Consider the following 12,105-nt stretch of genomic DNA (forward strand, 5'->3'; position numbering starts at 1 on the left):
GATGATTAAAGTGTCAGGAGGCCATTGGCTGGGGTCTGACATCTGTGTTAATCATACAATGCTTGATGGAGCCAAAGAGCATAATAGTGTCTGTGTGTGCTCTGGATCCCAGCTATCTGGGTTCAAATCCCAGCTCCTCCATTTACTGGCTCTGTAGCTTTAGGCAAGTGAGTTAACTTCCTTGGTCTCAGTTTCCACCTGGAAAAGAAGGATAATGGCAGTACCTATTGAATGTGATAAAGAAAGAATCAAGTTAATATAGGAAATGCCCTTAGAACAATAACTACCACATGGCAAGCACTCAATAAATATTATTCTTTATCATTATTTGATATTTCTTCCCACTATTTCGTTGGGATTTTCTTCTTGTTGTGTTCTAAACCTAAAACAAATTTAGTTGTGATAAAATACACATAACATTTACCATCTTAGCCATTCTTAAGGTTATATACAGTCCAGTAGTGTTACATATATCCACATTGTTGTGCAATGGTTGGGGTTTTTTTCTTACTTCCAAACCCCAGTTTTCCTAACCATTCCCATTATTGTGACCAAAGGCACTTTGTGCAAACACCACACTTGTGCATCCCAGATAGGAAGGGCCTGCTGCCTCCCCAGTCCGTGATACCAGAACTCTTTCATGGATGAACCAGGCCCCTCTGTTACATCCTTGGGAAAATACTTTTTTTAAAAGATTTTATTTATTCTAGAGAAAGAGAACACAAGCGGAGTGAGGGGCAGAGGCAAAGGGAGAAGCAGATCCCCCACTGAGCAGGGAGCCTGATGCAGGACTCCAGGATCCTGACCTGAGCTGAAGGCAGATGCTTAACCGACAGAGCCACCCAGGCATCCTGGGAAAGTACATTTAAAGTGCCGACCTCAATTGTTCTCATTGCACAGCCTGTTTGGAAAAGGAGCAGCGCTGTGCTTTGTTACCTTGTAGTACCTGGGTATGGTAGGCCCTCCATGACTCCTTTGGGACCTCCATGACTCCTTTGGGACCTATTTATCTTCCAGCTGTCTCCCCTCACATTTAAGAACTACAAGATTAACCTTCTGTGCCCCCTTTCAATTCTGGGATTCTTGGATCTGGCTGGAAATAATGAGGTTCTAGCAGGGGAAGACCAGGCCCAAATCTGGACTTTCCATTGTCCCCAGGGCACCAGGTAGCACCCATTCCCCTTGCTCCCTTGTTCTCCTCTGCTAGGGCCTGCCTCTTCTTCCTGCTTTACTTCCTGCATTTCAGAGTCTTGGGGCAGCATGACTTTTTACCCTCTGACCCTTGTCCCCTGATGCAGCATTTGACTGTGATGGGAAAGTGTGGAGGCACTGGGGTCATGCACAGAGCCTCTTTTCATCCCTCTGGGCCTCGGTCTACCTCAGGGAGGACTGCCCTCGCCTCCCCTCTCCCCCTCCTCTGGCTTTCTCCAATCTTGTGGAGGCTGCTCCTGGCCCAGGGGCTAGCTGGCTCTATTCAGCCAGAAGTTTCAGCACCAGAGATCTCTAATATGCATGACTAACTCTCCCCAGGTAGCCAGGAAGTTTTCAAGAAACTTCCTGTTACCCCTAGGGAAGTGCTTTCTGAAGATAGCCCTTTGAGATAAGGTGATGGAGGGAGTTTGGGTTCACCTCCAGAGCAGGAGGCCCTCTGTTATCTTGCTCTTTCTTTTCCCTCTCCAGCACTCTGACTTATCTCTGTGCCACCCAGACCCCCTCCCTATAAATGATTCACAGGGCTCCCCCACTCCAGGTCCAATTGGACCTATTGATTTCTTCATTCAACTTCTTTTGTGCGGGGCGTATTCAGACTGCAGTGGGCAGACTTCCCTCTGTGCTGTTTCTCCATCCTCCGTCCGTCCATCCGTCTTTCCATCCATTCGTCCATCCCTACAGAGCCGCTGACAGAGGCCAGCCAGTTTGGAGGCTGTTCCGCCCACAGGCATGCCGATGAAGCCTCCCAGACTCCTGCAAGTCACCTATTTTGTTTCTTTCAGCCTCTGTCAGCACGCGCTTCTAAAACTCTGGGAGCTCACTTGGGCTTTACTGTCTGAGACCTCACACATCTGAGAATTGTACACTCCAAACCTGGGTGGGTGGCTTTCGTCTCTGGCCCTGCAGGGGAACTCAGTGACAACTTGCCGAAGCGAACGGGCTGGATGGGCAGGCAGAGGGTCAGCGCAGGGTCTCGGTGGAACCTCGTGGGAAAGGAGTGGCGGCAGGGTGCAGGGGGTGGGGGGAGTGGAAGTGTTGGAGGGCTGTCATAATAAAGCGCCAGAAATTGGGTGGCTTAAACAACAGAAATTTACTGTCTCACAGTCCCAGAGGCTGGAAGTCCAAGATCAAGGTAAGGACAGGGTCAGTTCCTTCTGAGGGCTGGGAGGGAGAATCCGTTCTGTGCCTCTCTCCTAGCTTCTGGTGGTTGAAAGGTGGTTGGCATCACTGAAGGTTCTATGGTTTGACACATATTTTTAATCACTGTGGGGCAGAACATGCCCTTCCAGTCATGCAATCGATGCCTGTCTACATGTCCGAATTCTCCTTTATGTAAGGACACTAGTCATATTGGATTAGAGGTCCACCTTGTTCTACTATGACCCCGTCTTAGGTAATAACATCTGCAATGACCCTATTTCTAAATAAAGTCACAGTCTGAGGTTTTAGGGGGTTGGGACTTCAACATATGAATTGAGGGATGTGGGGCGTGTCTGTAGCAGAATTCAACCCATAACAGAAGGTGACAAAATCTAAGCTTGTGTAGAAAATCTATTTTGAATTGCACGGGAAGGCATAGAGCATTTAATCTCTATAGCTCTTTATATCACGTGTGGTTCCCACTAATTTTTTACAAAGTCATGCTGGGAAGTGGTTCCTTCCAGAAGAATGTGGGACACAGTGGACTGAGGCTGATGATTAAGCTACCTGCTGGGCCTGTGACTAACTTCTCTTATCACCATCTATGGCCTTAGGGAAAGTGTAGTGGAAATGTGATCCTCGGAAATGCAATCCTTCTGGGTGAGACAGAAGCTTGAGCCTTTGCTTTACCCTGGAAATTTCCTACTGAAAGCCCACAACTTTAACCAAAGGCAGTTTTTGTTTATTTTCAGTTTACTAGTTATTCATTATTCATAACCTGATTCAACTGGACCAACTTTTGATGAATTTTAAGTAGACCACCTTTTCTAATAAGTAAAGAAATAAAATCTTTTTTTTTTTTTTTTGTAATCTTCACATTTAAAGCCCAATTTATGTGGGGCTCTTTAGTGAAAAGAAGGGATTACTTGTATTAAGTGTTTAGAAAATACTTTCAACCAGAATGGGTTCCCTACCAGTCCTTGGTCTTCCTCCCCACTACCCTCCATGCCCACACTGACTAATTACATGTGGCTTTCCCTCCCTCCTTCTTGCGCATTTCCGTCCCATATCAAGACCTTCAGACCGAGGGCAATGTGGATAATTTCCCAGCTCTCGCTGGGCAATTCACCAAGAATAAACCCAGACATCAAGGCCAGACCAAAAAAAATCTTCTTGTTTTAGACAGAAGACTCCTACATCTGGGGGATTTAATGCACCCACTGTCCGCTCAGTGCATTTCCTGTGTCCGGAGCTTCTCTGCCTGCCGGCTCTGGTCTCATAAGTTTCCATACCCTGCTGCCAACTTTATAATAACAGGGGCAGCAGGCAGTAGGGGAGGAATGTCAGAGCCTGCTCCGTATGTGGGCATATGCTTTGCAAACTGCAACAAAGCTTGGAAGGTCTCCTTGTAGGCTGTTCAGCCTTGACAGTGGTTGTGCCCAGACCACCAGGAGCCTGGAATTAAATACCTTGGATCCAGTTCTCTACCATTAATGTTATCAACTTCATCAAGTACTTCCTCTTTGAGTGCTGTCTGCAGAGAAATAAATAAATCAATCTCCTCCAAGTCCTGTTCCTGCCTGGACCCCTGAGTCAAAAGTAAAATCTGAGTTGGATTATCCAGAGCACTGTCTCCTTCCTTCATTGTTCCCAAAGATCTGGGCAGGAACAGAGAGTGAAATCTCTCCAGGACATTACATCAGTTCCTCTTTTACCCTTGGCATGAAAACTCTTCCTCTCAGAGTCCGCCCAGACTTCCTAAGGCTTGCCCCGAGTGCACACCCATGCAGTGAGCCTTGAAACCCAGGACATCAAAGAGGGCCAGCAGGTGACCAGACTACGGGCCAACGCCTGTGTCCGTTTTGAGATTTGTAAGACAGGAAATGGAATCAGGAAGTAGAATTTTTCAGTACATGGTCTTCATCATCCTTAAGTATTTTTAAACCTTAATAACCTTTTAAGTAAAGGGAGATATTCTGTCAATGGCATATAGAAGAAAATGCAACTGTCTTAAGTAGTTGACTATCATGTTCTGTGACAGAGAAGAGATCAATTCATCGGGGTGGGGGGAGGGTACAGCAGAAGTCCAGATTGACCATGAAAAGAAGACTTGCCTCATCTCCAAAAGATTGCAGGTCATTTCTGCCATACTAGTCATCTCAGCCATCAAAATTAACTCAAAAGACCTAATCAGTTAAGTACTTTGTAAGCATTTATTTGCTGTTGGGTTAAAATGAAAAATTTAGGACTTGTTATCCCAACCTGTATCCTTGCAAGGTTGACTGAGTACTTGAAAACAAAAGCAAAAAAAAAAGAAAAAAGAAAAAAGAAAAAAAAGAAAAGAAATGCTTTTTACAGTGGAAAATATCAAACTTCTGCAAAACTAGAGAGAATTATTTAACAAACCACCATGTACCCGTCACCAGCTTCAATGATCAACTCATGACCAATCTTGTTTCCTCTGTGCCCCCACCTACCCTCTGCTTCACCGTCCCAAATTAATTGAAAGCAAATTCCAGATACACAGTTTCATCTGTAAATATATCAGTACAGGTCTGAAAAGACGAGGACCCTTTATAAAATCATAATCACAAAGCCATCACGGCACCTGACAGTTCTTCAATATCATGAGATATCTTTGTACTGTTTGCATTGTTTCCACCTATCTTGTACAATGTTTTTACAGTTTCCTTGAATCAGAATCCAAACGAGTCTCTACACTGCAGATGGTTGATGTGGCTGATGTGGCTCTTAAGTGTCTTTCAGCCTATGGGTCTCCATCCATACCTTTCTAGTGCACATGTTTGCGCTCTCGCTCTTTCTCTCTTTCTCTGGGTGTTCAAAAAAGAAGTTAGCTGTAATTAGTATAACTTTTCCATTGTACATAGTGTACCTTTTTTTTTTTCCTGTCTGGTTGCTTCAGGATTTTTCTCTTTATCTTTGGCTTTCAGCAGTTTGACTATGAAATGACTGGATGTAGCTTTTGTATTTATCCTGCTTGGTTTTCACTGAGCATCTTGAATCTTAAAGTTTCCTGTTTTTGTTGTTGTTACCAGATTTGGGGACCATTTGGTCATTATTCAGTTTGGAGGGTTTTTTGGGCTATTTATTTTGTTTGGTCCCATTCTTTCTGTTCTCTCCTTCTTGGATTCCAATCACATGTCCATTAGACCATTTAATATTGTTCCACAGGTCACTGAGGATCTGTTTATTTATTTGTTTTTAATTTTTATTGATCTTCTGTCTTCAAATTTACTAACCCTTCCTTCTGTCATTCCTAATCTGCCATTAAGTACATCCAGTCCAATCTTTTAGATACTGTGTCTATTTAGTACTTGAATCTTCTTTAAATGTCCATTTCTTTTCTGACAGTCTCTATCATATCTCATCATGACCACCATTTCCTTCAAGTGTTTACACTTATTTCTAATCATTATTTTAAGGTTCTCTTTTGCTAATACCAACATCTAGATGATCTCAGAGTCTGTTTCTGTTGACTGCCTTTCCTCTTGATTATGGGGTCACATTTTTTCTGTTTTTTTTGTTTTTGTTTTTGTTTTTTTTGCCACATATCCAGAAAATTTTTATTGAATACTGGACATTATAGATGGTACATCATAGAGATTCTAGATTATGTTATATTCCTCTGAAGAATGTTGATTTTTTGCTCTAGCAGGTAAATGACTAGCCAATCACTTTGAGTTTGTAGTCTTAACATTTGGTTAGGGCAGATTTTTGTCAATTTTGCCTTTAGCCCTCAGGCAAATCCCTTTGTCCTGGAGCGAGCCCTTATTCCTAAAGTGTGGCTATTCTGGGGTAATGAACAGCCGGAGATGCTTATAGAGCCTTTGTTGCTAGGACTTAAATTCTGAATTCTGTCTCCAATACAGTGGCCAGTACCTGACATTCCTGCTCTTATCTTTCAGCCATACAGCTGTTGCTTTTCACTGAGCTCCTTAGAAGCCCTGCCCCCTACTCCACACATGCACGCACATGCACACTCACACACACACACACACACACACACACACACACACACACCACATGCTATTCAGGAGCACATGTTAAGGATTTGAGGGAACTTTATGTGCCAATTTAGTGGCTACTGTCCCTGAGGCTCTCCCTTTTATGGGATTTGGTTTCTCAATTTTTTGCCATTCTGGCAGCCTCATACTCTATTCCTTGACAGATTATACAACTTCCAGTTCATTTTCCAGCTGCCCCCTGCTAGAGGGACTAAAGAGGACCCTCAGGGCTCTATGAATTTGGATCTCACTTGTGCAATTCTCTTCTTTCAAGAGTAAAATCCCCTTCAGTTTTCTCCAGCACCTTCAAATAACTTTTGTAAATGTATGGTATCCAGATTCCATCATTTGTATATGTAGGGAGGTTAGTTTGATACAAACCACTCTGTCTTTTCCTGAAACTAGAATATTCCTCTCCTTTATCATAGAAAGGTGGTAGCAAACCAGAATATTTCACCTGGCCTTGCATCCCTAATCATAGAGCCTGGAGACCAGTCCTTAGCAGAGTATTGAGACACTCTTTATTCCATTTTACATCTGTCTGAGCCTCCATTGTTTAGAGATATGGTATAATTTATTAAGCTAGTCTCCCATTGATAGCTATTCCAATAAATAAGTACTTTTAAATTCGCGGCAGTGGGTTATACAGTAGCTACAAAATAAACCTTTTGCCTTCAAGCAGATGCTCATTAAGTGATCATGAATATTTCTTTGTTTGCTCTCTCATATAACTGAGAGCTAGAAGAGTCCCCATTTTTCTATGAATCCTGTGTAAAACTTTGTGACATTACCATCTCAATCTCTGTGTACTAACCCTATCAAATTCCTGGATCCCTTTATATGTTCTTCATAGAGATATTGGCATAACGGACAAAGGAGGTATCTTTGATTTGCTTTACTTAGAATCATAGACAAATCTTTGACCAGAACAAAGACCTGAAAGTGTGTGCATCCTTTTGGTGAGACAGCTCTGGGAACAGATGTGACCAGAGAAACCTCATTAAGATGAGTGGGATGCACTGCGGAAAGCTGAAAGCTCCATTTTTTGTAGGCAGATTCTTGCACCCTTCCTCCCCCTAAACAGGGACTCCTAAAGCCACGTGTGTGCTGGTCCCTCCCTCAACCCAGCCCACAGAACTACTTCTGTTGCTGAGCTGTGCACATTTTCAATGTTGTCTTCGCTCGGATATCACCCGCTTGAAAGTTCAAGTGGGATGGTACAGAGGCATCATTGGAGGTGTTCATCCCTCCTTTTCCTTAACTTACCTCTGCCTGTCTCTGAGAGTTTTGAAGGGCACTCAGAAACAAAGTGATCCTGAATCTTCCTTCAAGTACAAGATTGCCAGTCTGTAAATTAGGCCCACTGTCCATACTTAAAGCAAGTTTTGCTATAACTTCTTCCCTGGGCTTCTGTAGATAGCAAAAGGGCAGATATCATAATGGATTCTAGATTCTAGATTCTTACTGGAGTCTGGGTCTCATTCCCTAACTGACTGTGTGTTTTTGAGAAAGTTGCTTAACTTCTGTATGCTTTCATTTTGTCACCTGTAAAATCAGCATGTTCTACTTAGGAGTATTATACATTTTAAACAATGTAATCCAGTACCAAGGATATAGTAACTACCTTAGTAGTAGTAGTAGTGGTAGTATCATTAACACCACCAACAACGTCCCAGAGGTAGAGAATATGTAAAATCAGCTATGAAAATACAAGTCAGTGAGTGTCTAGAAAAAACCCATAAGGACCCCAAAAGTAACGTCAGAGAGTCAAGAAACAAAGAGCTAGAGGACACGAGTTTGGCTTCCTTGTGTTTATAAGCTACTAGTAAGTGATTAATGGAATGCTTGTAGACATTCTTAGCCTGTCTAGTGTAGGAAAAGAATTTCAAGTATGTGTACTTCGGTTGTTTTTTTAAGCAGTGGGAAAGACACTCCGTCTCAAGGGATGAAAGGTCTGCCCAGCACATGCCTGGGCTCCACTGTTCATTACCTCTAGGACTGCAGCAGGGTCCCTCTCCCAACCGTCCACTGGGGTCAGTGATTGTCTCTCCTTCTGCTCCACAGATAACTGTGTCCAGAGGACCCCAAGGCCACCAGTGGAGAATGTGCACCACAACCCCCCCACCATTGAACTGTTGCACCGTTCTAGATCACCTGTCACAGCCAATCACCGGCCTTCTCCCGACCCCGAGCAGCGGCCCCTCCGGTCCCCCCTGGACAACATGATCCGCCGCCTCTCCCCGGCTGAGAGGGCCCAGGGGCCGAGGCTCCACCAGGAGAACAACCACCAGGAGTCCTATCCCCTGTCAGTGTCTCCCATGGAGAATAACCACTGCCCACCATCCTCTGAGCCTCACCCGAAGCCATCGAGCCCCCGGCAGGAGAGCACCCGCGTGATCCAGCTGATGCCCAGTCCCATCATGCACCCTCTGATCCTGAACCCCCGGCACTCCGTGGATTTCAAACAGTCCAGGCTCTCCGAGGACGGGCTTCATAGGGAAGGGAAGCCCATCAACCTCTCCCATCGGGAAGACCTGGCGTACATGAACCACATCATGGTGTCTGTCTCTCCACCCGAGGAGCACGCCATGCCCATTGGGAGAATAGCAGGTAGGTGAGCGCACCCCTTCACCGCCACTCCAGCCTCCAGGGAGACCTACAAAGCCCCCTCTCGCCCCTGCCTTGCAGCGAGCCTCACACCATTCCCAATTAGATGGCCTCAGATAGGCGCCCTCAAAGGCTCTGCGAGGGCAAGTGGAGGCTTCTGCCGGAATGAAGTGAAATCCCTAATGGGCTAGTTAATGAGCCGCTGGGATAGAGTAGTTAATGAGCCTCAGAAATGTTAAGAAACAAATGTCCTATGTCCAGCCTACAAGGAGAGTCACATCAGAATCACGGCTAAGCGAAAACATTTAAAATAAAAGGTTTATGAGCATGCTAATGGCCCTGTCTTGAAGTTTCCAGCAGCTAATTAATGACCAGACACAGCATAAAGAACCTTTGTCTCCGATTCAGACCTGTAATTCCATCCTATGGGCAGTAACTTAGTGTAGCCTTCACCTTGGGAGAAGGTGGGAGAGAAAAACACGATTATGGTTTCGAGGCAGGTGTTGCTGGGTCATTTGGACGAAGGAAACCACTCCCAAATTCTTTTGCTTTTATGATGACAAGCCCAAATTTGCTTCCCTGAGACAAGAAAGCTCTGGCAACCTGGGGGAAAATGTCTGTGCATTGTATTTGTGCTAGTCTGCCCTTAATTTCCGTGAAGTCATGCTCTAGACACCTCACCCTCCAGCCACGTGGCTCTTTTCCTAGAGCACCCTCCATTCGTGAGACATTCGTTAAGCACCCACTATGCACCCATGAATGCCTTAGAAGCGAGGAGGACACAGAGTTGATTTAACACAATTATTTCCTTGAGGAATTTAAAATCCCTGGGAGACACAGATGTGAAAAGCACTAAGTAAGGTGCAAGGCAGAATGGAATCCGTCCTGTGTCCCATTCATTCAGTGCATGTGCACTTATTGAGTACTGACTGTGTGCTAGGATAATTCAGCACTGTGGGAGCAAAGCAGAGAGAAGGCACGTTTTGACAGGAGGAATGGAGGAGGATTTTACAGGGAAGTGGCTCAGTACTGGAGGTGATTGTGATGTGTTCAGTAGTGGGAGGGAGGCACAGAGGCAGGAGAAGTCAGACCTGGTCAGGGAAAGGCGAGACATGCCCCCTTCCTCCATGAGCGGGTACCCCAGGACAGACCTCCAAGGGAGCCCCAGGATGGGGTGGTCCTCCTAACAGCATGACAGCACAGGGTCCTACAGGCTATATTAACTGCTTCTGCCTTGACTCATTGTCCTTTTTTTATTTAAATTGTTTCTAAATTTTTCTGTGGCTCCAAGCATACCTCCCATGTTGCCTCCATCTTAGTGCTGCAGATTGTTTATATCAGAGGTGTTGAATCAAGAAAATGAAATGCCAAGGAAATAGGACTTATATGTTTGAAAAGCCATGAAAAATGAAATTATCTGTGTCCTGGATTTGATTCAAATGATCCCACGGCGCTGGGGGTGAGGCATGAGTGGGGTGTGCGTAAAATAAGACTAGCTGTGAGCAAATGGCTGTGTGGCTGGGTGATGGACACACAGGGATTCACATTGTTTTGTTCTCTACCTTTACATGTATGTATATGGTTGTGTGTATGGTTGTTTTTTTTAATCTAAAAAAAAAGAAACCAAAAAATAATAATAATAAAAATAATAAAAATAAATTTTAAAAAAAGAAACCACAAACAGAAAAAAAAAAAACAGGAGATTTATAAAGAAAGAGAGTTTAGGCAAAACATGTGAATTTCCCCAGATGATTAGAAAAAGGAACGAGGATGAGGTCATGTATTACTGTGAAGCATATAAATGACCTGTCTTGTGCTTCCCAGGTCAGACCTCTGTGTATACATACCCTTCTTGTCGTGTTTCTTTCATGGTCTATACAGCAGTACTGGACAGTTTGCAGATACTGTCTACTTGTTTATAATTCTCAGGACAGCTCTTACAGGCAGCTTATTACTGCTGTATTCACTTTATATGGAAGATCATTTGCACCAGGGAAGCCACAGAGGAAATGGAGCCCCAGAGAAACAAAGGTCAAATAGGGGTTGGGTTACGGGGCCAACAGGACAGTCACTGCTGTGCCATTGGCTGCTGCTGGTATTGCTGCCCTCATGTGACCTGTCTTCCCCAGCAACATCAGTCCTATCCACCTCCTCTGTGGTGCCATCTTATCACAGGCTTTGTAGGAATCGAAGAGAAGCCCATACATCAAGAAAGTTAAATTATTGAGTCTTACAGAGTTACTTCTCCCTTGTTTAGTAGGTTTATAAATTTTAAAATATTTGTCTCTTAAAAATTGTGCTGGTGTGTATTTAAAATCTTACTCGTAAACATCAGACTTGTTCGGTGATAGATGTAGCGTCATCAATAAGATGTTCTATGGACTATCATACCAACCCAGTGATGAACCTTGGTACCCACAAATGCCCTGTCTCAAGAATACACAGAAGAGGGGAATCTAGGCTTTTCCTTAGGACCCTAGGGTGTCAGGATATTTATCTAGAATAACTGTAGGGCCCAGATCCTTTGGGGAGTACATTATCCAGTATAAGAGAGTCCCCTCAAAGAATTCATCATTAATGTTCTAATGATATACTCAAAAGTTTAAAAATCTCCAGATGTAAGTATTAACTAAGTTTTTTAAAAGATTTTATTTATTCATGAGATACACAGAGAGAGGCAGAGACATAGGCAGAGGAAGAAGTAGGCTCCCCATGGGGAGCCTGATGTGGGACTCCATCCCAGGACCCCTGGATCACGACCTGAGCCAAAGGCAGATGCTCAGCCATCAGGACCTGAGCCAAAGGCAGATGCTCGGGCAGTCCCGGTGGCTCAGTGGTTTAGCACCGCCTGTAGCCCGGGGTGTGATCCTGGAGACCAGGGATTGAGTCCCACATCCGGCTCCCTGCATGGAGCCTGCTTCTCCCTCTGCCTGTGTCTCTGCGCCTCTCTCTCTCTCCCTCTCTGTGTGTGTGTGTGTGTGTCTATGAATAAATAAATAAAATCTTAAAAAAAAAAAAGTTAAAAAAGAAAAAAAACAAAGGAAGATGCTCAACCACTGAGCTACCCAGGTGTCCCAGTATTAACTAATTTAACCAAAAATTCAACATTGGTAAATTGAAC

The 12,105-nt window shown here is 44.3% G+C and overlaps 1 protein-coding gene across 3 annotated transcripts in view; it reads left to right on the forward strand.

Moving 5' to 3' along the window:
* ETV6 (ETS variant transcription factor 6) overlaps positions 1-12,105 on the forward strand; it is a 237,608-nt gene that overhangs the window by 204,873 nt on the left and 20,630 nt on the right. For all 3 annotated transcript variants that reach the window (XM_041736128.1, XM_041736127.1, XM_041736129.1), the window contains one exon: positions 8,442-8,987. In XM_041736128.1, the coding sequence (XP_041592062.1) occupies positions 8,442-8,987 (546 nt within the window). The remainder of the gene's footprint in view (positions 1-8,441; positions 8,988-12,105) is intronic.

Source organism: Vulpes lagopus, chromosome 21, assembly GCF_018345385.1.
Source record: "Vulpes lagopus strain Blue_001 chromosome 21, ASM1834538v1, whole genome shotgun sequence".
Lineage (NCBI taxonomy): Eukaryota > Metazoa > Chordata > Mammalia > Carnivora > Canidae > Vulpes > Vulpes lagopus.